Here is a 26,421-nt window from a genome sequence, read left to right as displayed (position 1 = left end):
AGAAATACAGGAGCATTAAAGGTCAGCATTATGGCTAGGTTAGTGCTGTTCTGTTTGACCGGTGTCATGCTTGCTACATATTCTCCCTGCTAAGCAGGCAGCTGTACAAATACCGAGCATCAAAAATATCATCCCCCCTCCAAACACCAAATGCTTTATGGGCTTTGGCACTTATATCTTGTTTTCCTCACTTTCATGTACTTGTGAAGACGTTGCAGAATTATGGAGTCCAGCCCTAGAAAAAAATAAGTTGAACTGAGCTCGCAAAGCCAGGCTAAAGAGCAGAATTGTTACGCTTCCTAAAAAGCCCTTTATAGATACCAACTCCTTATGCTCTTTAGGGGAAAAAAAAACAGGCTTCACCTCTTTGTATGTGGTATTTAAAATGTAAACCCTCAGTCCATTAAAACTAAAGACATGATTGGAATAACCAGTTATTCAAGTACGTGCACCCTGTTAAAGAGTAAACCTTCTAAGTTTTTCCAGATCTGGGATCAAATCCTGACAGAGAGATTTGGTTCATGGGCATTTCCTATGGAGCTCTGCTGTGGCAAAATCTCCTATGGAGAGCAGGCTGCCCAGAGCCACATCCAGCCTGGCCTTGACTGCCTCCAGGGATGGGGCATCCACAACCTCCTTGGGCAACCTGTTCCTGTGCCTCACCACCCCAGACTAAGATACGGCTAAGAACTTGTGAAGACCAAGTTCAAGATCATGTGGTAGGACACACAAGACCTGGAAGCTAATTTTGCATGGTTTGCAGCCAAAGAAGGCACAGCTCTGACACCTCTGAGAACAAAACCCTTCTTTCTTCATGTTCAGCTTGAAATTCAGGCTGTGAAGAATATAGATTTAGAGGCAAATTCTTAACATTTCTTTTTCTCAAGTATGACAGGAGTTATGACTGGAAGCTCCAGTTCAGAACCATCTTGACTTAAAATGCATGTCATATGATTAAAAGCTCATTAGGAATTCAATACTGGATTTCATGTTCTCAGTGTTCTAACTGACTGCTGCCTAAACTTTAGCAAACTCCCATTTGCATATAAGAATTTTTTAGACTGCTTTGAATGATTTCATTTCACGCTGTGTCCTTCTCAAGGGGAAAACCAGAAAGAATCCTGCAAAGTGCTCCAAAAGAACTTGGATTTTTTTTTAATTAAGCATAACAGGATACTAATTATTCCATTTTTACTTTTTATTTTTAAAGAAAATACTGTCTGAATAAAATTGGCTCCTGCTTAGATGGAGGTGGAGCAAAGAGGGCTGCAGTTTATTCAGCTTTCCTTGTAATCTAAGAAACTGGATCCAGAATTGATGAACAGATAAGAAATGCAGAACTCCACGCTGCTAAGATACAGAGTTAGCTGTCAGTGAATAACTGCACTTTAATGAGTGGATTATTTTCTAATTCAGGCATCTAACTATTCCAAACACTCATTTGCATGCACAAAGCAAGCAACTTTCTTCAGAAGTGGGCAGCTGACTCTATATGCAAGTAGCTGTTTTACATGTGCAATTATTCTGCAGAGTGTGCACATGCATTTTCATGTGCCTAGCAAAGACTGGAGTTTTTAATTAAGTGCATGAACTAAGTAAAAGGAGATTGGATTTATAGAGGTGAAGAACCAAGTTCTCCATCCACAGAACAAGTATTACGGTGCCTGGCCTGGCTTCCCTGGCCCTTCCTGCCACCCTCTGATGAGCAAGATGCAGCTCCATGCTTGCTTGCCCAGACTGCAGCCCAGCGTGCTCCAGGAAGGCCCCATTAACTGGAGATCTGCACACAAGAAATAAGAATCAAACTTCCTAATCCATTCACATGGTCTATAAAGTGGGCAGCAGATAACGATTCGACATAAGTGCCGAAGTAGAGGTGAAAGAACTTCCCCATACCAGTTTTCTGAACCATGCAGTTGCTGGAGCTTAAGTGCCAGTACTAACAATGCTGCCTCTGGAAGCACAGACGTGCACTGTCAAGGTTGGAAGGTCTCTGTTTGGCTTGAGCCTTTTATGACTGCTTGTTTTGTAGAGCTTTGAAAGAATCCATGTGATTCTTTCAAACAAAGTCAACAGATATCCATATTAAAGTGCTTTAAAGTTCCTTTCAAAAAGGAGACCTAGGTTTAGGTGCCAGCAGCCCTGAAAGGGACTTATTAAAAAGCTTACAGTAAAATATAACTGATAAAGTCTAAGAAATAAGATAACTAGAGTTATGCAAAGAAGGTATGCAAAACTCTGCTGTGCCAAGATAACGCACAATCTCTTAAAAGACAAAGGAATTGAGGTGAAAAGGAAGAATGTATTAGAGAGAAATAAATATAAGACAGTGAAAAAGTAGAAAAGTAAGATGATGAGACCAGTGCCATATCGTACCATTACTTGCTCTGTCCACCTGCCCCATCCCAAACCCAGCTGGTTTGCAGACCCAATGTAAGCAAGGAATAATTCAGTAAGCAAATGACTCTTTAGCCTCAAGAAATGTTCAGAACAAAAGAGCATAAACAATAATGTCATTTTTTTCTCATGATAAAAAAGGCTACTACTACTTAGAAGTTATTTTTTTCTGCACTTAAAATCTAGTACTTAACTTTCATATATACATACACGTATATTTAAATGTATGTGTATGAAAACACAACAGTTATGCTGTCTTCCACCATACCTGGCTTCACCTCTTACATCATTTGCATATGCAGGAGAGGGAGGCTGATGCTCACTGAATATTAACAGCCAAGGCAAGTGAAGTGCAAAGCTCACTCTGCCTACTGCCTACACCACTGCTAGTTTTCCATTTCTATTTGATTTTCTTCTAACATTTGGTGATATAATAGAATCACAGAGTAGTTTGGGTTGGAAAAGAGTTTCAAGCTCACCCAGTTCCAATGCCCTGCCATGTACAGAGACACCTCCAGGTTCTCAAATCCCAGTCTCCAACCTGGTCTTGAACGCTTCCAGGGATGGAGCAACCACAGCTTCTCTTGGCAGCCTGTGTCAGTGCCCCACCACCCCTACCAAACATAATTTCCTCCTACCATTATTTTTTTTAGTTTAAAACTGTTAGCCCTTGTGCTGTCACTGCACTGCCTGATAAAGGAAGTGTAGTGGGGATCAACCACCACATCATTTCTATCACTGATATGAGCAGCACTTTCTTACCAGGGAACTCAACTGATTGAATTTATATCCATCTTACCATCAATGTTACATTATCCAGTGTGCAGTGCTCCCCATCTGCAAGGCACATTATCTGCCTCATTTATTAATTAGCATTCCCCACCCTGCAAAGAGACAAACATCAACCCAATTTCCATATGGGAAAAGGAACTAGGGAAAAGGTGGCAGTATCAATCTTCTATTAGCAAGAAAGCTGGCCAAATCTAGAAAGAATCAGAGCTAAGTTTGGCCTGAGATCAATGCACACAATCCCTTCTTCGTCTCCCTCACTCCAAAGCACCTGCATGAGGAACATCAAACAATCTAGAATAAATGCTTTACATGTGCAATATGAATCCACTTCTCAATGATCTTGGCCCTCTGCTGTGTTTTGAGTTCTTTGCTCTTCAGGATAGTGCTGACAACACATTTGGTAACCGCGTTGAACTGAGAGATGGTGGCTCTGATGGTAGGTGCCAGGTGCTTGTTTTCTTTCTTATCCCTTCGAGACCAGATGCATCCCAAACAGTGGTGGGGCACAACTTTCTTGAAGAGCTTCTAGAGTGAAACAGAGGTGTCTAAGTCAGCAGGATCCTCCTAGGTCTCTACTGTTTGCAAGAAATGCATGTTAGAAGTCTAGTGCCATATTAAAATATAAATATTTGCTTTCTCTTAGCTTAAAATATAAACTTCAGCATACTGCTTGTAGGCTTGATACCCTAGAATAACTGCCAGCTAAACCTTTGGAATATAAGAGACACATTTATATTAGTAGTGCAACTGAGGGGAAATTTGTTAAAAAATAATGCTGTTTTGAAGTAGAATGGCACAGACAAACCAAATCAGAATTGGAGTATGTATACGTTTTTAGACCACATAACAACATAATAAAAAAAAATTAAAAAAAAAAACACACACAAAAAAAGGCTACATAATATACATAGTATACACAAACATTGTCCATTTATTTGTTGTCTTTTTTTTTTTATAAATCTTCAGAATGACTGAAGGAAAAAGCCCAGCAAATGAAGGAGGTTTGGATGACCAAGCAGAGCTACGTTCTGTGGCCCAGAACTAGACTTATTCGGGAGCACTATTTATATTGAAATCATTAAAAAGGGAATAACACAAGAAAAAACTCAGAAGCCCAGCAGTATTTCCCCTAGCATTTCAAGTAGTACATATACTGTACATACTGCATCCATGTACGTCAGCTGCTCTGCCACAAGGTCTTCCCGGAAAATAGAGAATTCTTCTGGACCACTGATTTCCATTTCCTCTTCATCATACAGATTACAGGGGGAAGTGCTATGGAACTCATCTGTGCAGGATGGAAAACATGACTTAGTAAACAGTGAATCAGAGCAGCTGTTACTGTGATTACATTCCAAAACCATTGCATGAGGAATGTTCTTACACCCAGAGTTCACCTCCTGTATGTGGAAAGAAAAGAATGTATCAGGTATAGTGGCACAATATGGACCACATGGATAATAATGAAGAGAAGCTATTCCAGCATTGCACACCATTTCCCAGATGTTCCTGTGTCACCTTTTGGCTACCACAGTTTGGAACAAGGACACAGTAAAAAAAAAAAAGCCACAAAGAAATATGCCCACAGTGAAGGAGGAAGTCAAACAGAAAATCCCTAAAATAAATCCTCTTCAAATCCCTTTTACTGGAAGGTGACAATAAGTACAAAAGAATGGGGAGAAAAAAAAAAAAAAAGAAAATTGGACTTTCCCTTTTGTTGAAGTCTAACAGCAAAAGCATTGTGTTTACTACCAGAGAGATTTCATTAACAAAAACAAGCAGTGCATTTCAGAGTACGTTATGCAATCCTTTGTATTCAATTAAAGCAGAGCAAACATTAAAGCAACAAGACAGATAGCAGTACTTTGCTGCTTTTTAAAATACTTGGCTCTCACAAACTTGCAAAATGTAATTATCAGTGTAACTTCCTACAGTTCTGCTGTAACAAATTATATGTCCACGATTTCCACCTGTACACTCCAACTGCACCATTTGATGACTCGATGATCTCTTGAGGTCCCTTCCAACCCCAGCAATTCTGTGGTTCTGTCTGACCCAGGCTGACTCACCTTGCTTTGTATTGCTCAAGCTGCTGGTGCTGAGGCTGGGAGCAGCTTCTAGCTGTGCAGCTGGCACTGCCACCTACTCTGCTGGGATAGGTGATGGCAGCACTGAATGGAGGTTTGATCACAGAAACCAATCTGTTTGATTTTAGGAAGTTTTTCACACAGAGGGTGGTGAGGCACTGGAACAGGTTGCCCAAGGAGGCTGTGGATGCCCCATCCCTGCAGGCATTCAAGGCCAGGCTGGATGTGGCTCTGGGCAGCCTGGTCTGCTGGTTGGTGACCCTGCACATAGCAGGGGGTTGGAATTGGATGAGCACTGTGGTCCTTTGCAACCCAGGCCATTTTATGAGTCTATGATTAGGATCTAAATTTGTAAATTTATAGCACATTAGTGCTTTAGAACAATAATTATCAGCTGTCTTGAGATATGATTGCAGCCATACATTACAAGATTTGAAAGAAGTTGGAGAAATGAGCAAAGATGGAGTGATGATAAAATAAGCCACAACTCAAACTCTTCTCTGTAGACCTCTCAGGTTAATTGCATTCTCCTCCTCTCCTTTTATTCTAATTCACTGTTTCTATTCTGCCCCAATTTGGAAAATGTTACCATTCAAATTGACTTGTATATAACTCAGAAAAGAGCCTTTTCAGTTGTTGCTTTAGGAAACAAACGCAGAAAGCAGGGCTGCTGGGAACAGCTGCTCACTTTGAACAACAGATGAATCCGAATATAGCTCTTCTGAGCTGTCTTTGTTTGACCTGTGGGAACTGAACTCAGGGAAGAACATCAATGGGCACACGTCAGCAACCCAGCTCACTCACCTGTGTTCAGTAAGGAGACCGCTTGGGCTCTGTGTGCTTCTTACACACGTGTTAATGAGCAAGAAAAGTTGGCACTGCACCACGTTATGCACTGACATAGCATTTCTGGGATACTCAGCAAGGAAGACTTTAGCCTAGGAATGAAATGTTTCTTTTCTCTCATTTCCTTTATCCTTTATTCCATGAATTACTCCCACTTGCCTCTCTGCCAAACCTGGAAGTTGGTTTTAGCTCCCATTCACACACTATGGGACCTCCTATGACATTTCAGCTTATGGCACAGGAAACTTTTGAAGCAGGATAAGGGTATGTGTCAAGCTTGACACTGCACACAGCATATCTGCATTACCACAGTTCTCTATTGTTTCAGTAGATTGTGACCCCCAATAACGTAAGCTTTTCCTCTGTCCTTGGATACCAAGCAGCCAGCCACTCAAATAGGAAAAAACAGCCACATACACTTCCTTTGACATGGTGGTAACTAGGAAGAAAAGCTTCATAGCAACAAGGCTGTGTGACTCAGGCTGTATTTTGTCGCAGCCCAGTAAGACGAGCTTTTTGGTTTTGTTTTTTATTGATTTGGGGTTGACTTTGGTTTTGCTGTTTTGTGTTTGATTTTTTGTTGGGTTTTTTTTTTTTTTTTTTTTTTTGCTGTGAGGGTTGAAGTAAGAGGAGCAGCTGAATAACAGCTTGTTTCTTTTAACTCTGTGACAATGGGGAATCTGCTGACAGTTAACCACTCAGCTGCTGCAGCAGTCTTGAGACTTTGGCTGAACATCATAAGTGCTGGGACTCCCAGTCCTCCCCAGAATGAACAGAAGGCTCCCACGCTGTACTGTACTATTCACACAGAACCTGATGTCTCATTCAGAAATTAAAAAAGAATGAAGTCACTGCTGAGCCTCACAATATTACCAGTTAGCGTGAGTGTTAATAAAATGTAGTCTACGTAAATCCCAAGGTACCATTCAGCATGTGAAAACAAGGAAAGAAAGAAGGGAAGGTAGCTTACAATCGTTTTCTATTTCTTGCTTCTGGAACTGCTCCAAAAGGTTCTGTGCCCTCCTCTCTGGGTCAGAGCCAGGCATGCTCCTCTGCAGGTATTCCAGCAACTTCAGCAAACATGGGTAGCTGGGAGGCTCTCTGAAGTCCTCAGAGCACTGATCGAGCCACGCTCGTAAGATTGATGCTATTGCACTGAAAGCAAATACACAGAGAGCACATAGCTTGTACAGCTTCTGCCAATTGCATGTATCTATATAAAAATGTAAACACGACGATATACATATTCCTCTTGAAGGCAGTACAAGGATGTTTCTGAGCACAGAATTTAATTTGTTCTTTTCTATGCATGGAATCTTACTAAGATATCGCTCAGATTTTGCAGGGACTTGAGTGAAGCTGCTTCTGATTTGCTCTACTACAAGTAAATCCAACTACAGCCACAGAACACACAGTACTGAAGAATCAAAATCCGTTTAAGTAATACTGAGACCTTTCTATTAAATTCAGGATATCAAATAGTAATACATAAAGCAATTAAGAAAATAAATTAAAAAATAACCATCTCCCAAGCATATAAGATCAGCATCCTCGAATAAAGCCCAAACATTTCCTAACTCTTGGATTCATTATAGTCCTGCTTCCCTGCATTGTACTTTGTTAAGCTAGAAAGGCAAGACTTGCCAACTACTTTGGAGTCAGCCTTTGTTTAAGCAGTTGAAGTATCTTCGCTTAGCTGTACTGTGACCACGTTTGAATGACTACCAGTCGTAATGCACACAATCAGAAGGAGAATATAATTTCTTAATTCACTCCTGCACCAGTGGGAAATGCTGCAGCACAGCACAGCTACAATGTTTGCTCAGTTACTGTTCCCTGGGACGTTGTGGAAAAATACAAGGGAGGCAGAAGGTATTTGTGGCTCCTTCAGGATAGGAGCTTCCTGGTGGAAGTGCTAAATCAAACACTTCCTCTGGTGTCTTTCCTCTCATCAATCACACTGCCCAGCCTGGGAATGCAGTCCCAAGCAGAGTCCTGCACAATCAAAGGTGTCTGCTTTCTTAGAAGAGAGCCTGTCCATTCACCAAGGCTGTGTGTGCTGGAAAAAGCAGTGTAAGCCTGAACCCCCACGTGTGCAGATCGTTAGTGAGACTGTCGTGTGTGTGCAGATAAAAGACTCACCACGACTTGTGCAGCATGGACAGCACGGCATTGCCAGCTCTCCACAGCAGGCTGGAAGAGCTGAGATGGCTGAGCCCAGAAAACAGATTGGGTCTGCTAATCTCTGGATAAATTGTGTAACAGAAACATCAGCAGAATGTGGATTTTACCCTTAGTTCAAAGAGAAGGAGGCACCATCAAATTATGCCATGCAAGAAGGTATGCCTCTCTCATGGAAGGAAAGGATGCTTGAAAATTATAGGAACTTTTTAAGAAATGAAAGACTCTGAGAGCTTCCTATCCACGATTCCATGAGCATGACACACCAACAAGGACCTGTCTCACAGACACGTAGGGTGGTACTGAGAACAGGACATGACATGAAAGCAAAACACTCTGTTCCATAAGGAAATGCACCACTGACATCAAAATCCCTGAGAAAAGGAAGTCTCAGATATTTTCTCTGGGACACTAAGACTACTCCTCTATTTCAAGCCTCTTCCAGCCAGCAGTCAATAGAGGCTGCAGCAAGAAAGAGGGGTGAGCTGCACTTTCTGCTGTCATGGAAAGTCGGGGGAGATGTCTAGGAGAGAAAAAATGCAGTATTTTAGGGAAGGAGCTCTTCACACTGCCTTCAGAAAGCAGCTGAGATGAGCTAAGTGAAGCAGTCCTGGATGGCAGCAGGTCTCACTCGGCTCCACAGCTCCCTAGGATTCTGCTGTGTAGTTAGAGGTGAGAACTTAGCCCCACAGTGAAAACATTATTCACATCTACAGAAACCTTCTGATCAAGTAGTGCCTCTTCCACTAACCTCATTTCACAATGCCCTCATTCAATAACAGTATCCCATATTCATACACAATACATGAAGAGAAGGGCTGGGCTTTCAGGAGCAACCTCTAACCGTAGGCATGCAGTCTGAGACACCAACATGGCAGCTCAGTGAGCATCTGTGCTCCCCTCATGGCAACCAGGCACCTGGCCTTCGAAGTTTCTGAGAGTCCTCAAAAGCATGGTATGCAGAAGTAGTGGCTCCAGGTTTGTCACATTAACAGCTGAAAAACACAGAGCTACAAGCCAGGAGGACCTGTCTCTCAATTTGTTCAATATGAACAGAGATTTCACATTTAGACCGCTGTACAGTGAAGAAGATGGAAGCCAGCCAAGACAGCTTTCCTTGCAGAGCTGCACGCAGATGCTACCAGCATCTGCTGTTAACCAGCAACACCTGGTTAATTCAGCTGCTTGGTGGCACTCAGAATAAACTAATAGTTAAAGAAGGGTAAAGATTGCCTCTCCCATTCTATTCCTCACACCCTGTCTAACTTTCAGTCCCAAACAGATGCCATTTTGCAAGCTCTATTCACTTCACTAGTCTGTTGTTTCTTTTATTTCCCTCTCTGATATTGTGACAACTTCAAACTTCTAATTAGTGACAGTATTTGGAAAGCTGTCAGTAATACTGCTCGGCTAGGCTTGCTGACAGGAAAAAATCTGCAATTAAAATTTTAGAGCTACAAAGAGTATTTGGAACCAAAAATTAACATACAAACACACTGTGCTTCAGGTTTTACTGCAAATATGAAATACAGATCACGCAGCTCCAAAGATTCGTCACATTTGAAAACCACTTGGGAATGGATTTTCACACCTCTGCCCAGACAAGCTTTCAGTGCACACAGCAAGGAAGCAAGCTCTTCCCAGGTTAAGGTTATGGGTGCCAAACCTTTCACTGGGAGCTCCAGGACTGCTTGTCTCAGCTGGGATAAATGCCATGCCATCATACAGGGAAGCCAGCATCACCAGCTCCACTTCCCAAGAAGGATGATCACTGCCACAACAGTCAGCCATCCTCGGTGATGCTCCCAAGCCCTCACTCCTGCCTCCCCACACTTCCAATTGTCCCCTTTTAGTCCCCTGCTCTGCGCCTCCTTTCCCCACACCACAAACTCACTGTCATTCCTACTGATTCCACTGCCACAGAATAGGTTGAATAGGTATTTCTTTTTTTATGAGCATTTACCAGTTCTGCAATGATTTCAAAGCAGGAGCCTCTCCCCAGGACACTTTTTTGTACTAATATTGTTCACATACTGAGCTCAGTTTCCAGAGGCCTGGTTGATGGCCGCTTTCATAAGCTGAAGAATAAACAGAGCTGAACACGGACCCAGTCTCCCAGAACAGGGTGAAGAGTTCACAGCCATTACAGACACAGATTTCTTTGCCAGCAAAATAATTTCAGTCAAGAGGGGAAATAGGAAAGAGAAAAAAGGTACACTCTAGCCTACTGACCTCCTATCACTTGACTTCCTAATTGGTGCGTCAGGGAGGAAAGCTTTCTGAAAACGAGCTGGAGGGCTGCCTGCAGCTTGCAGGAGCTTTACATTTGCTCCCTACACTCCCTACACTTGATAGATCCAGAGACAGATAGCAATGGGAGCATTCCAAGATCTCAGACAGGAAAGAAACATCACAGACTGCATTTTTCATGGGCTGATTATGAGCAATAAATTCTTACTTTCCTATATTTGCAGCTTGTAAGACAAACTTCTTAATGTTTAAATCCCGTCCTTCCAACCACGGACTCTGGGCTCTGCTCAAAAATGCTTTCAAGTTTTGCACCCTTCAGAAAATCTTGCAATTTCTGCACCACCCTTGCTTAAAACATTTCAGACTTTAAAACCTATATATCGGAAGACGCACGTGTGGTTTTGTTGCCTTACAAATGGAAACACAGAACTACTCATCCACTCACTAGCTTCCATGAAACAGGGCAAGACCATGGTGGCTCTGAGCCTAACATCACTGTTAAACTGAGCCAGCAGAGCATAGACAAGGTGGAGAATGAGCTCTCCTATCACACAGACATGAGTGATTCAGTAGGTTACACAGCAATTCTGCAAAAGCCACTCTCAGGTCTCCCCAAAGCCTTCTCCTTCCCATGCTGAACAGCCCCAGCTCTCAGCCTTTTCTCATAGGCAGGTATTCCTCTTTTGGATCATTTCTGTGGCCCTCCTCTGGGTGCACTCCAACAGGTCCACATCTTTCCTGCACTGAAACTCAACATTTAACTATCAGTTAAAAGTTAACCAAGGAGGAATCCGAGTCTGGGAATAGAGATTACAGCTATCAGCTCATATCACCAAAAGCACTGTTTGCATCTATCTCATCTGCAACACACAACAGTTCGGTCACCTGAAGTCCTCAAGTGGCATTAGTTGCTTGGCCAGAAGATGCCCTTCCCACAACAGGTCAAGGAGCTTGAAATATCTTACACGTGCCTATCTCATTAAAACTTCCCATCATTTCATCATACTGATAATTTTCATTTATATTTAGCACGTGTATGGTTTTATTCTGAATCGTCTTGGTGTGCTGTGTCCATTATTTTCTTTTTGAAAGTCACCAGAATTCCTGAGCTAAAAAACACACAGAGCACAGAGAGCTCCACAGATGAGAAGGCAACACCTTGACACAAGAGGATGTAGAATTAAGCAATGTCCTGGGAGTTTTGTTTACATGATGCAAGAAGAGCAAAAAGAATTGCTTGTAGCAGGAGACAGAGGGTCAAGTGAGTTACTCCTTACAACTCCTTTATCAGACAATTAAGTGAGGTATGGCCTCATGTTTTTGGAAACATGGGACGAAGTCCATCTAACTCAGACATTTGGGCATTGCATCTGACCTTTTCCAAACTTTATTCTTCTGTTTCTGGCGTTCACATTGCTGTCATAAGCATTCTGACTGTCGGAAAGCAGTGAGAACTGTGAAAAGCAAGCTATTGAACATAAAGAGGTATAAGGCAATGTTATTAAGGTCACAGAAAGTTTGATTGTTCAGAGTTTAATCATTATTTTAAGGCCAAAGATGTGCTGTCTTGTTTGTTTTGTTTGTTTTTTTTTTTAAAGTTACAACATTACAGCACTTTTATTTAAACTTTCTGTTACTGAATGGAGATCTAAAGAAAACGGCCATACTAATTTTAAAAAATCAGACATTTTGTATTAAACATAATTGTCAAATTGATGTTGAATAAAAAGAGAAGAATTTGACCATTCCTGTGTCTCAAAAATGCTAGGAATGACGCTTAAGTGAACAGGAGAAAATCCCCTTGGCAGAAAGGATCCCTAAGAAGGCATTTTGTGAGCAGAGCTGAAGTGAGCTTGGGTCAGTAACAACTCCATGTCACTGCAGTAGTGTGAGAAGTAGCTGCTGGCTCAGACCTGGAACACCAGGCGAGGTTTACAGCTCCCACAGGGCTCCCAAACCATGCTGTGCCACAAGTGCACTCAAGCCCTCGTGTAGGTCATGCAGGTTCTTAGTTACATTAACACCAGGTGGAACACTAAAATAGTACAGGAAATTTACATGTATCGGGGCTTTTCCTTCTCAAAACACATCACAGCTCTATACCACAAGTGCAAAAAGAACAGGGAGTTTCAACACAAAGTACTAACTGGAGGCCTAACGGTACACAAAATATGACAGAATATTCCTCCTATACATACCTAAGGTTTTGCAGAAACCCCCTACTTTTTAAAAGCTCCATGAGATATCTCAGGAGCAATGAATTCTCCTCCTGAAGTTGTTTTTTTTTCCACTTCTACAGCATTTCTTGTGGCAAACAGGAGGAAATGCTTTACATTTCTAATGCATCAAACAGAACTATAAAACATCAGATGTGTCACACCAGGAGTCTGATGAACGTAGAAGAGCCTTGCGCACAAACTCCAGGACTTCCCAAGAGATGTTTCACCTCCAAAAATACAGCGTTAATGGCAAGAAATAACATTGCTCCAGCACATATAACACTGAGAGCACACCTATATCATGTATCTGTTCTATGAGACAAGAGGGTAAATGCAATTATATTGGAATTATCCCCAGACAAGAGAAAACCTGAACTACCAGAATGACGCGTTTCGCAACAGGACTACAAAGGCAGTCTCTCTTCCAGATAGCATTAATCATAGCTAAGAGACAAGTAGCCACAGCAACTGAAAGGCAATGGAAATTTTTAAGGCAGGGAAGTGAACTCACGTTTGTGCAGGATCTGTTGAAACATGTGCCCATGACATATAAATTACTCGCTTGGTAACTTCATTGCTGAACTTTCTATAAATAAGTAGTTGGGTAACAGGTATCAAGTTCAGATGTAAAAGATGAGGGCTGAAGAATCAAAATCAGCCATGCTGATGAATGAAAATGGAGTCAGATCAGTGCATTAAAAGTTGTGCTACTAGAAGAATGGGAAGACAGACCCCATACACTGGTCATTCATCAACTGTGCAAAGATGTGTGACAATTACTGTCAAGAGAGAAGACAACATGGATGCAGCAGGAAGCAGCATGATGATAAATTATGTGTGTCAGTAGAAAAACAATCCTCCTTTAAATCTAAACAAAAAGTTCTAAATCTATTTGACAAGAAGGGCATGGCTGACTGCCTGTTTTCTTTCCTTTACCTTCATCATCATTCTGTCTCGTTGATGCTTGTGACCAAGTTTTAACTATCACCTGTTGTATTAAGATTGCTTCTGGCAATCACAAAAGAGTCAGAGATATGAGCTCTCCTACCAAGTCTTGTGGGTCAAGAGGAGGAGTCCAATCCACCAGAACTTGTGGCTTTCTGTTCTCTCTAAGCATTAAAACAATTAACAAGCAGTAACATTTTGTTTCTAACTAAAGCCTTTTTTGATAGTCCTGTATCATTTATAGACGTTAATTAAGCTCTACATTTCTTCCACCTTCAGGCAAACATAATTACTTGTGTTTTCAGAGTAACACTCCTGTACAAGGGGCTTTCAGCAATTTATCTATGGTGCTTAAACAGAACAGTTTCTGCATGGATGACAGAAGGCAAAGCGAGCCCATTGTCCAACAATTCCATTCAGACAATGAGGGACAGGGAGGTGCTGGGCATGTTAATGGAAAATATCTGCACTGGGGACGTATGAACCATTTTAAAACAGACTCAAAACCTTCTGTCCCAATACATGCGTCATCAGAAATGCAGCAAGAGAAGCAGTGTGAAGGGCAGGCCCAATATTTTAAAATAAGATGTGATTTGAATCAACAATCTGCATCAGTCTTAGGAATGAAATTATGCAGTGTATTTCACGTTCTAGAAAAATTCAACATTCTCTTCTATCTCAAAACAAACAAACTGATGCTGTAGGGTCTCTTCTTCAACTCCTCCTTGCCAAGTCAGACTTAAATTTGTTTTTTAACTGATAGATGAAATAGAATCATAGAGTGATGCTGACAACAATGTTGATTCCCAACATACTGTAATCAAATATAACTACTCAGCTACTTTTCATTGCCATAGTGCAAACCACACATCATACAGATGTCAAAGTACAAATTCTGATGACCTAAGGAACATTTTACATCCCATGTCTAAAGATAAAATGCAGTTTCATAGGATGTTAGGAAGATAACCACTTTTCTCCATGTAAACTGCATTTCAAATCAGCTCAGCTATTCTTCTTGCAACACGGGATGACCTCAGAATTTAAATTTCACTCAAAAAGCAACACTGTAAATCAGAGGGGCACTAATGGAGAAGATGCATGCATGCACATGTTGCCTGGAACACCCTCAGCTACGCTCTGCAGATGCTGCTGTAATGCACAATAAAATCAGTCATAAGCAATAACCGTTTATTGCTATAGATAAGGCAGGGGAAACAAACATTCCTTGTTTGTTTAATCAATAAAATATTGGCCTAGATGTGTTCAGCTCTTGTTCAATTCCAAGACAGTTCTGCTGACTGAGAGACCTCTGGGTTACATCATTGGATACGTCTATGAGATGGTTGATATTTGGCTTTTACACAAGCTTGTTTAAGCAAGAAAACAGTGCTGTGCATTTTCAAAGGAAACAACAGCTCTGTTACCCACATCCTCCTCCAGTATGAATCCTGACTGCTGCACACTGCAAAACCACACTTACTTCCTGAGTACTGTTTTGGATTCAGAGGAATTCTGGCTCCCGACTTCTTCACAGCTTGAGGTCTCCAGGTTTCCATACCTGAAAAAGGAGATGGCTGTTTAGAGGAACATCTACGAAATGAAAACACAAGCCCAAATAAAGCGCTTCTTACACAATTATCATCATTCCTACCACGTGAGATTTCCACACAGATTTTTTCTAAGTGGTAATTGCCCATTCGTGTCAAAACTCTTGATGCAGTTGTCATGAGCAAGAATGGTGTGCAGCACTGTGAAAATGCCACTGGAAAAAGGAAACCAGAGGTACAACTCCATCAGCACAAAGCAAAATCTCACACCTACATATGTAATGCTTGTGCCTTGCAGGCAGGATAATGCACTTCATATTCAATAGGAGTACCCACTGCTTCAGATACACAGCTCTACAAAGAACTTCATGGCTCCTTACAGCCAGCTTTAATGAAGGCAGACAATTACTCGCAGTACAGACTTAGGCAAGCTGGTTTTAAACATTCTGTGTTTGACTAATTATGTTAGTCGAGCACCTGCAATTAATCTGAGTAGCTAGGAGAACAAGTGCATCTTTAACTGTTTGTAACGTTCTAGTAACATCAAAGAAAATAGCATGGGCTGTCAGTTTGTGTAAGGAAGGATCACGGCAGAACTGCAACAAATTCATCCATAACTTTCAAAGGTTAGAAATATGATGGTAGCTTTATGTTCTTCTAAAGTATCAGTCTAAGGTTTCATATGCAAGAACTGCAGATCTGTACAGAAACTGAACCAGCACAGTTTAATTCAAGCTCCTTCTCACCAGTGGGTTGTAAATAATGTGTTTTTGCACCACCCTCATGTTGACATTCTGCCCTATCATGGCTCACAGTCTCAAAACTTCACATTATAATAAGTTTCAACAATATGATGCCAGGGGTTCAACATTGGACTGTTCAATACTGATGGAAACTGAGGCACAGAAAGATCAGTGGTTTTAATGCACAGCTCACTCCAGTGCATTACAAAGTAAACCCAAACTAATGAAGGCAAGCTCCTCAGATAGCAGCAGTATGGCTGCAGCTGTAAGGAGGTCACTTTGGGCTTCCTTAACCTTGAGAGTACCGCAGTAGGGCCACTTGTGTTATCTGCAACAATGGCTCATTTAAAACTGGCTCCTGCATCTCCAGTTACATGTAGACACAACAAAAATGTTGTTTCCACTTATCTGTTGCAAAGCTGAGAGCAAAATATGACTGCTTGATCCCAGTATCTTAGTCTGACCAACACGCTGTCCCTCGTTCAACACAAGACCAGTAGTGAAGACTTCAGAAATCTCAGCATTATGTCTGCCCACGAAACAAAGGTATAACACATACATAAACACTTGCAAAACTACACTTTGAAGGGCCCAAATTCTTCTCAGTTATACCCAAACAATACTGCTGGTCCTACAGGACTGCAGACATGAGAGTACACTATAAGGACTCCTAAAAATGTAAAGGGTTCTTGGCCTGGAGGTTCATGCAGAATAAGCCATTTCTCCATTGTGATTTCATAGAGCTACTGCAAACATCTAAAGAAAAACATGCTCAGCTTATGCTTATGGTGACAGTGGGGTAAGAATCTACTTCTGATTACGCTGCATGACACCCTGGTCTCCACAGGGTCGCCGTGAATCACAGCAGGAGCATTCACAGAGGAATCACTACTTTGCTGTCAATCTTGTTCGTAAATTTTTCAGTCCATCAGTGGCCTCTCTGCTTTCTCCTATGTGCTTCCAAGCAATTTCACACTCTACCTGTGATCTTTTCATTGAGATCTGCACTACTGAAGCTGTGAAATGGAATAGATTCTTTATTTCCATCCATGCAATTCAGCACTTAATCCCACCTGGCCTCTCTAAGGGATCAGTCTCACCCTTTCCAAATCAGAGTGCAGTTAACCACTGAAGTACTTCCCATTGCCTTCCTGCAAGGATGAAATAAATCTGAATGCCTTCTAAACAACACTGCCACAACACCTCCACAAAGCCCATCACTCTGCTAAGCTGAGGTTAAATCCAATCAAAATAGGTTGAACTCTATTGGCTTCAATATTTGCACTTCCAAATATTGGATCACTGGTTCCAATACAGGAACAGCTACAGGAGAGGGTTGCTGAGAGGGAGCAGACATTGAAAGAACAACCATAGAATCACAGAATGGCCTGGTTGAAAGGGACCACAATAATCATTTAGTTTCAACACCCCGTGCTGCTGATGCAGTGTGTATCGTATGCTCTTGGCCTGCTGATAAATGGAGAGGATTTCACTCTCCATCACCATCTGCTAGGAAGTGACTAAAATACATCTTAGTCAGTACAAAAGACAATTTTCCCCTACTGAGCAAAGAAAGCTGCAACTCTTGAATAATAATCACATTTTTATACTCATTTTTCAAAACTTCCCATTAGTTCTCCAAGCAAAATGCATTGAGATGACTCTCAGTATCACTGTCCTAGAAACATGTGAAATATAAAAGATGTATCTGAAGAACATTAGGCACTTGCACATAAATCCCACTAGAGGTACTTATGCTGATTTTTCTAATATAAATCTATAACCCAGTCATAGAAAGCAAGCAATCTGCAGTACAAAACCTGGCACGTATATAACATCTTGTCATATTGCCAAATGTAAATCTCTGCCTATCTCTCAACAAAAAAGAGCTCTGCATGAGCAACAGGCCATTAAAAACGGGTTAGGAGGAGTTAATGATACATCTGATGTAAAGAACAGTGTTTCTGCAGACTTCCACCACTCTGTTCTCACCAGCTCCTGGACAAAGAGCCATTCACTACCCAGCCTTGTATGAATGCTTTGCATACAAAAAGAGACATGAGAAACAAAAGGATCCTGTAGCCCACAGAACTTTTCAGCCTTGCTTGGTGTTTGGAAAGTTATAGACTTAGTTCAAAAGATCTGACTAAGCAAATGAGACCGGAATGTAACCCGTAGTGCTGAATATTTAAATACTGAAAAATCTGGTAGAAAATGCACCCCTGCATCTCTGTTCAGAAGGAAAGGGAAGAAGAGGAAGGAAAATCCTCTTTGAATGATTAGGAAATAATAAGGAAAGGTGGTTCTCTGCAGAAGTGCCAAAGCCCTAAATAATGCTTGGGAGCATCAAAGCGAGCAGAAAATAACTGGAAGCACAGATATTCAGCAAGAATTGTGAGGTGTTTGGAATTATACACACAGAATAATGGAAACAAAGTCAATTCTTTAGCCAAGTGATATACAGGGAAACTGCACAGGAAAGATAAATGCTACAGCAGTAACAGTGAACTTGATGCCATATAAAGTTACCGTCCTAAAATGCACAGAAGGATCTGCTCTGCTACAGGAGGATCCACGCCTCTGTGCCTCCTAAAACACCATGGATGTGAGCTGAAGGTGCCTGGTGAGGGAGGAAGCTCCAGAAGCAGACACTGTGGTACTGGGGGAGGGATGGACAGGCTTGCTGCTCAGGCCATCCCTCCTTGGAAGAAGCATGCAGAAATGGCACAAACCCCCCACAGAAAGCAGCACACAATGGTAGGCTCACCAAACTGTAACCAGGGTGCAAAACCTGGAATGAAAGCACTCAGGTTCCAGAGAAGAAAAATGGCAAGAGCAGATTCTTTGGGAGATTTCTCTTCTTCACACTGTCCTAAGTGATAGCTTTTTGCCCTGTTTGTTCAAAATGGCCTCAGGACTGTCTGCAGCTTGTGCAAAGCCCTCTGTTTATACCTGCTTCCTTATTCTGTTCTACCCAGCCAGGCCTTTCTCAAGTTCCCCCCCCCTCTCTCCTCTTCATCTCCATTTGCCCTCTTATCAAGCCAGCCTCCAGAAAAAGAAATGAACTGGAAACGTAAAACTAACTTGTTATTTGCCATCATCATACTGCTGGGCTTACAGCTCCAGCTCCAGCTCTCCTTTTCTGCACACTTCTTCAGATAGGGACTGGTTGCTACTTTATATGCTACTGCACAAGCACAGCACAGCCTGCTTTTAAGCACCACTGCAAGGAACACGATTACCATGACAAAGTAAAATACATCAGAGAGGAACTTGGCTTATGCCTGCTCTCCTCTGGACAGCTAAATATCTTTGGCTTCCATCACGCTTGGGAGCACTTAATGCCACAGCACACACAGCAGCAGGGGATGCTGAAGGCTCAGTGAGGGCACCCTGCTGTAGTGCTGTGCTGGGGGCAGGAGGAGCTTGTCTGTTCTTGGCTCTGCCCCTTCTTTCCTTCTTTCCACAGTCTTCCATCCTGACAAGAGACTTTTTTTTTTTTTTTAATTATTTTTAAACCACTTCTACCAAACAAAGAGGCAATATCAGGATGCATAGTATTAAAGACTTGGCAGGTTTTCAAAGCTGCCTAGTGTATTTAGATGCCAAATTTCCATGCATACTAAAGGGTCGTGGACGTCCAATTACTCTTAACTAGCTTTGCAAGTACAAGACATCCCTCTCACTTCTTAACATACTGGCCTACACTCAGTGTTTTGTTTAGTTTGACTTCCACTCTATGTTAAAAGAAAATCTTTATAGACCAAATACAGCCAAAATAATGAATAAGGCTCCAGTTTTAGATTTAATAAAAAGCAAAAATTTAATTTGAAGTCATGGTGCAAAGAAATAAAAAAGTCTGCAAGAAATGTTAGTTTACTCAGAGGGCAAATAACACATCACTGACTATATTAAAGGCAGGAATTATCAAAGAGCACAATTGGTAGTCCATTACAAGCAGCACAGTTGTAGAAATCCAGCAAGTACCTCCTGGATGATGCAGAGGGTGCTGCATCCATCTTAACAATATTCTGAGTTTTACATTAGCAGATTTAACCCTTTTCACACATCTTGTTTGATACTCACTGCACTGGATGCATCACCTTGAGGAATGTTTCTCTTTGCCCAGTCTGTTTGTGCGTTTCTGTGATGACAATACCAGCACAGGATGTGGGAGCTCGAGACACCACAAGTACAAGTGCTGTGCAACCATGAGATTCCTGCTGTGAAATAAATGAAGCCATGTGTGTGTGGCTTTGGGAGGACTTCCTCCTGCACTCCTATGTCGTGTGAAGAGGAGCAAAGGAAGTGTAAGCAATGCGGATGTCCCTTTATCTCATCCCACCACTCCACAGGGTCAAAACTACCAACTCCTCCATGGCCAGGCAGGAAATGAAGGCCCCTTCCAAGTCCCGATGGCTGCAGAGCCTCACACACTCATGGGGCTGACCTATGTTTCTGGGCAGGTACGTTCCCAATGTGTACGTTCCCACATACAATGTGTCCTATGAGCAGGAAGTACAGGTGCAGTTCCTTCAACCCCATGTCGTGGAGCTGCTCCCCTGCAGAAAGATGGAAGGGCCTTTTTGGATCTGGCCACATCACTGTTCTTTCTTACACCTACAAATAAAGATTCAGCGTTGCCATCCATGATTGCCCCCTTACTCTACAGTCTTACTCTGTCACCAAGAAGAGGAAACAGTGCTCAAGCTTTCCACATGAAGTTGGAATTGACAACTAATGCTTATTCTGAGAGCCTTTTTCACATTCTTTTTTACTCAACTGGGAAGTAAAAATAATAGCTATAGAACACAGACTATGCACTAATACCAACCTTCATCCCTGTGCTGTTATTTAGAAATATTGCTAACAATAAATTTGAAAAATGCAGACTCTTAGCTACCTATTCTGCAGTAAAGATGAAAACTGAGTTAGTTAAATTCAATTACTATCCATTTCTATGTATTTTTCTTTACAACATCTGCTTTTCTTCACAAGTTCATATTCCACACATGATGTAAATCATTCTAACCTTTACAGCTTACATTTAATCTATATTTTGTCCCAATCCGTACACTTCTAGATAAACCATGATATTTGAAAAGCCAAGAGAAACATCTTAAACACTTAACTCAGACTCTTAAACACTGCACTCCTGAGATTTGTGAGAGGGGAAGGAAGTGGTGACCTCCTAGGATTTCCTGAGGATTCTACCATTTGTTATAAAAAGCTGGGGATAACGTTGACAAGGTCAAGCAGCCTACGTGCCCCTCCTCGTAGACTATATTACGGCTTGCTCCAAGAGGTATGTAAGCTGGAGACCAGAACTTGGCTCAGGAAAGTAGGTTCTGCTCTGTCCCCTGTGTTTTCTTGCCATCTTATGACATTTTCACCTCTTTTAAGTTGCTCTGGAGGAGAAGGACACTCACCTGAGTGCCCAAACTTAGACATTGCTAGAAATATCACATGGCCTACTTGTTTGAAGCAGACCTGCAGCATTGGAACTTCCCCTGTTCTCCTTTCCTTAAGGCAGAACAGCTGCCACGCCAGCATGTTACCAAAAGCTCCAATGGGGCACAAACTCTTCAGACAAGCCCAAGAGGACACACAGCAGCAGACAAGATTGGGCCAAGATCCTTCCCTTCAATCGACAACCAACAAAGCCGTGAACAACAAGGGCCTCATCTTTAGAAGATTCCTACTTTCCTGCTTGTCTGCTTGAAGACTCAAATGAAACTCATTACAAAATAGCCATGCACAGATTTCAAAGCTAAGAAGTTAGTCCTGTCTGCTCAATTTGTTTTCTAATCAGTGTTGATTTTCATTTGCTCCCCTGATAAATGCCTGAAAATATATAAGACTCTTAAGTTAGACTTGCTACTACTTTTGTGCTTCAATCTAATTGTAATGGTACAGATGTAATTCCCAGATATGAAAATATTAAGAACTTAATTGCAGTTAACTGAGTTAAATGGCACCAAAAATACAATTTACAGCTACCATTGCTGCATTTTCATATAAGCCTGAAGAGTACAGGTGTCTTAAGACTAGTGATTCTCAGAGAATGAGTAATTACTTTCTTCAGACTGTTTTCAAAATCCTATCATTAATGCCTATGTTAAAAACCTATATAGAAGTAGAAACTAAAGCACATGATGTATGAACTTGATAACGATCCTGACTTCTTTCCTTGCTCAGATTCCTGATTTTTAAGTATCTGAATTTACAACTTCAGTGTTTTATTAATTTTGTACATTCCTATTTTTAGCTTGCTATGATAATTTTCTCTTGGGGAGAATACAGGAAGAAATCAGAACCATTTATCTAGCGGAGTCTGCTAACGTCAGTGCAAAAGAAGCAAGATTCCCAAAAGACTTTTTCATCATCCTTACAGCAGCACAGCCTTGCAGAGTTTGAACATTTTAATGGCTAGTGATGAAACACCACAAAACAATCAAAACCATAACCAGGCTAATTGACTGTAAGATGGCCTGTTGTTTCAGTGGATTACCCATCTGGCACAAACCCCAAGTTTATCATTCTTCAATCCTCAATTCCAGAGATGTTATTTCATTATTTTGGTATTGCAGTGCTATGCACAGCGAGTTCTCTGCAGAGCTGTGCACTTCAGGAGCCCTCTCTAGTCCTGCCCAGGGGCTCTGTGCAGAGTGCCCAACAAACCAGCCCTCCATTAAAAATGCAGGCAGCCTCCCAGCAACAAGAATGTCTCTCCAACACCATCACTTTGCTGGTCATCCATCTTAACAGGTTTTGGTAGTAGATTCTAGACTTGCCTGTCAGATACGTGGGATCTTGTATAATTTATGCAAATTAAATAAGCACAACATATGAATTGCTCTTTGCATAATAGTCTTCTATCTCCCAAGCACACCAAAACAACAACCAGATATGGAGACAAAAACAGAGATCCAGCTCCAAAACCATAAAGTGAAGCAGAACCCTTATTCTCTCTGTGCCTCAGGGCACTCCTAAATATCTGCCAGCAGCCTGCTCCTCTCATTGTGTCTCTAGGATCTCTTGACAGAAGAAGGGCCTTAGGGTGGGAGCTGCTGCAAACACTCCTAGGCATGTTTGTACAGTGAGTCCTAAAATGAGGTCATAGTCTCAGGTGGGACATTTGTTTCTATTACCAAAACACCTCACTAACAAAGAAATAAAAATGGAAAACTACTAAAAGTCTAAACTCTGTTAAACTGGATGGCAAACACATAAGGATGTTTTCTGGGCATTTAAACTGGGTACGTGAACACACTTTTAAGACCAAATAAGTTACCTGCGTTTTATACAAGCACCTTTAATTTAAAAACTAAGTGTGTATCAACAGGTTTGGAGCCACTCTGGAATGACTAATTCACATTGTATAAGCCATCTTAAAGATCTCGTTGATTACAGAAAGGCAAGTTCCCTAGGTGCATGTCAACTAATAGAAAACCCCAAAAGAGCAGTCTGGCTCCATCACAGAGCAACAAGAACTGCATTGTTAGAACAGAATTTAAACAGCCATTCTGGGTAACGCATCATTGCAAAAGGTATTATTTTATCTAACCCAACTCTTTCTTAATAAAAAGAGCTTCTTCTGCTAACCTCTATCTTTACAAAAAATAATTCAATTAAATCACATAGGAAGCACTACTGGCTGGAAATAAGAGTGTATATGCATATAGCCATTGGCTTATCCTATAGATGTGCGGTTCCTGGGCAACCAACATGCTTAAGAGCAAGAGATTCTCATACCACACTGCCCGTTTGCCAGCCAGCTCTGTTTTAAATTTAATAGAATCCAGACGAATTTGGTGTCTTTCACAAGGTATTTTCTTCAAAAGATACTTACATCCAAAATGCAGAATAAAAAAAAAAACCTGAATGTAAAGGCAGAATTCCTTATTCTTGAGAAGGAATTCCTCTGCATTTTTACAATCCTACATATACGAACCATTGCTCTTTTTTTGCTTATGTCCTAATTACGTCAGAATGTGTATGGACTGAGACGTAAAGGTCACTGTAGGAAATCTAACTGCACAGCCTCTACCCATGATGGCTTCTCTTCTCAGATCTGACTTTTTATTGGCTGTGAAGTTACTACTCTTGAGCTAGCAGAGTTGTTATTATAATTACAGCAGGCTTGGCAGCTAGGCATTTCTACACCATTGTTAATTAAGCACATAACATTCCTGCAAAGCAAGTGGTATCACACTCTTTTTCAGATATAAAAGAATAGCACAGATAACTTACATGCACCTTGCTCCTTATCTACCTAGTGGGAGAGCCAAAATCAAAACCTAGTTCTTACACTAGCCCTCTAATTACTACATGCCTGAATAGCTGCTTTTGTACATCACTTCCTTTTGAAAATGAAATAAATATGATACTTCCACCTCTGACCTTGCCTGTTTGTGTATCTAAGGATAATTTGTATATCTAGGGGGTTTTGTGCTGTCCACAAAAAAAAAATTATTACAGTGTGTTGATGTGAACAGATGTAGACATGGTTTTGAGTATGTTTGCATTATCCCTGCTTCAGATCAATTTCCCCCAACAGGAGACTTAGGTCTGAAAATTCAATATCCAGTGAAATACAGGAATCAAGGCTAGATGTGACTCTGCAGCCCTCTCATTCGGTCTTTTTGGAGAGAGACAAGCTAGATTAATTTCCACGTGCTAGCCCCATTTTGATTCCTCAGTTGCCAGACACAATGTATTTTCCCTACATGGTGAGCATGCTTTAATGAGAACGTGAATGTGAGCAGCATGTATTTATACATTCCAAATTTTGACATATTCTTGACACCTGTCCATTGGGTTATTAAGTCCACGTCCACTGACAGTAATGGAAACAATTCCTGACAACATCTCCCTGCCATGTAAATGACAGCTTAGCTCCCACCATCCACTGGCTCTTACCTGTCAAGGAGAAGCTCTAGTACTTCCTTAGTAGAAGCAAAGCCCCTGTATGTTGAAAGAAAGATACTGATGTAGGTAAAATCATTATCCCCAAAAGCTGTCAGAAGGTTCTCCACAAGTTTCTCCAAAGTTCCAGCTTTTATTGTCCTGATCTTACATGTTTCATACTGGCTGACAGTATGTCCTGGAGGTAACTGGTCCCCTTCAACCTACAAAGCGAAAACAAAAACAAAACATAAAAATCAGGCAAAAACCAAATCCTTCACACAGCTGTCACACTCAACTCATCTTTTCACAGGAGCAGTTATTTGGGAGTCCACCCTTAGTTACTAAACTACATTGTCCATTTTGACTCTCCAAACACCAGGAGCTCTGTCAAGAATGGACATTATTCAGTAAGTTTATCTTTACTTCCCTGACATGTTCCGCGGAATATTTTACACTCTGACTGCTATCAGTGTTTCTTGTGGCACTACTACGTATTATAATCTAGAAGAAAGTTCATTATCCCACAAAGAGAATAATAACATTGCTAAAGGAAACAACAGTGGTGATTCAGTCCCACTTAACTTCTGCATAAACTCTAAAACTGATTATAGAATGGCTTGGGTTGGAAGGGATCACGAACCTCCAACCCCCCTGCCACATGCAGGGCCACCAACCTCCACATTTCATACCAGCCCAGGCTGCCCAGGGCCCCATCCAACCTGTCCTTGAACACCTCCAGGGATGGACGGGGCATCCACAGCCTCTCTGGGCAGCTGTTCCAGCACCTCACCACTCATAGCAAAGAACTTCTCCCTGACATCCAACCTCAATCTTCCCTTCTTCAATTTAAAACTGCTTCCCCTTGCCCTGCCATTATCTCCCTCTGTAAAGAGCCAACTCCCCTTCTGTTTGTAGGCTCCCTTAAGGTATTGAAAGATTGCAATGAAGTCACAACTTTAGTGTCAGAACTTAGGATTCCTATGCTGGAAATACCAGCTCTGGGCTGACAACCAAACTATAGTCATAAAGCACATTTGGACAAGAAACATTTCAGGATACTTTCACAAGGAAGGAAGGTGTCAATTCACCTAGTACACATGCCATTATAACCCCTCAGTTCACTCTTACAGTTTTCGTTTGGTGCAGTATTTGGCAACAGATCTCAGGTTTGATGCTTTGTTTTTATGAGGGGGAAGGGTTATTTTTTAAACAGTCACTAATCACTGTAATCACACTGCACTACCAATAACAGAATGGCAGAAATAAAAAAGCCATTTCTCTTGAGGGAAAAAGAGATGGCCCCATCTCATCCAACTGTTTGCAACCATCAGTAAAAATACAGACCCTGGCAAAAATCCCTGGACATCAGGATTTATCTACGGGTAAATAAACTCCTGGGAAGCCACCAGAATGGCTGAAATATCTTTTCACAGTATGGAGTTACTTTCACTCACATTCAATGACATCAGAATATATTCTGTTTAAAGCGAGTTTTGTAAGT

The 26,421-nt window shown here is 41.4% G+C and overlaps 1 protein-coding gene across 2 annotated transcripts in view; it reads right to left on the bottom strand.

Annotated features, from left to right (window-relative positions):
- The window catches only part of RGL1 (ral guanine nucleotide dissociation stimulator like 1), a 64,245-nt gene that overhangs the window by 14,290 nt on the left and 23,534 nt on the right, over window positions 1-26,421 (bottom strand). Inside the window, exons 2-7 of one of the 2 annotated variants that reach the window (XM_048944392.1) lie at window positions 25,090-25,141; window positions 24,933-24,977; window positions 15,201-15,278; window positions 7,093-7,277; window positions 4,353-4,477; window positions 3,499-3,714 (exon numbers count right to left, since the gene is read on the bottom strand). In XM_048944392.1, the coding sequence (XP_048800349.1) occupies window positions 3,499-3,714; window positions 4,353-4,477; window positions 7,093-7,277; window positions 15,201-15,278; window positions 24,933-24,977; window positions 25,090-25,091 (651 nt within the window). In that variant the 5' untranslated portion in view covers window positions 25,092-25,141. Of the gene's footprint in view, window positions 1-3,498; window positions 3,715-4,352; window positions 4,478-7,092; window positions 7,278-15,200; window positions 15,279-24,932; window positions 25,142-26,421 lie in introns of both variants that reach the window. The other variant, XM_048944391.1, reaches the window with a different exon arrangement.

The sequence above is a fragment of the Lagopus muta genome, chromosome 5, assembly GCF_023343835.1.
Source record: "Lagopus muta isolate bLagMut1 chromosome 5, bLagMut1 primary, whole genome shotgun sequence".
Classification (NCBI taxonomy): Eukaryota; Metazoa; Chordata; class Aves; order Galliformes; family Phasianidae; genus Lagopus; species Lagopus muta.
Note: the sequence above shows the minus strand (reverse complement) of the source record. Positions and strands in the feature narration are given on the sequence as shown.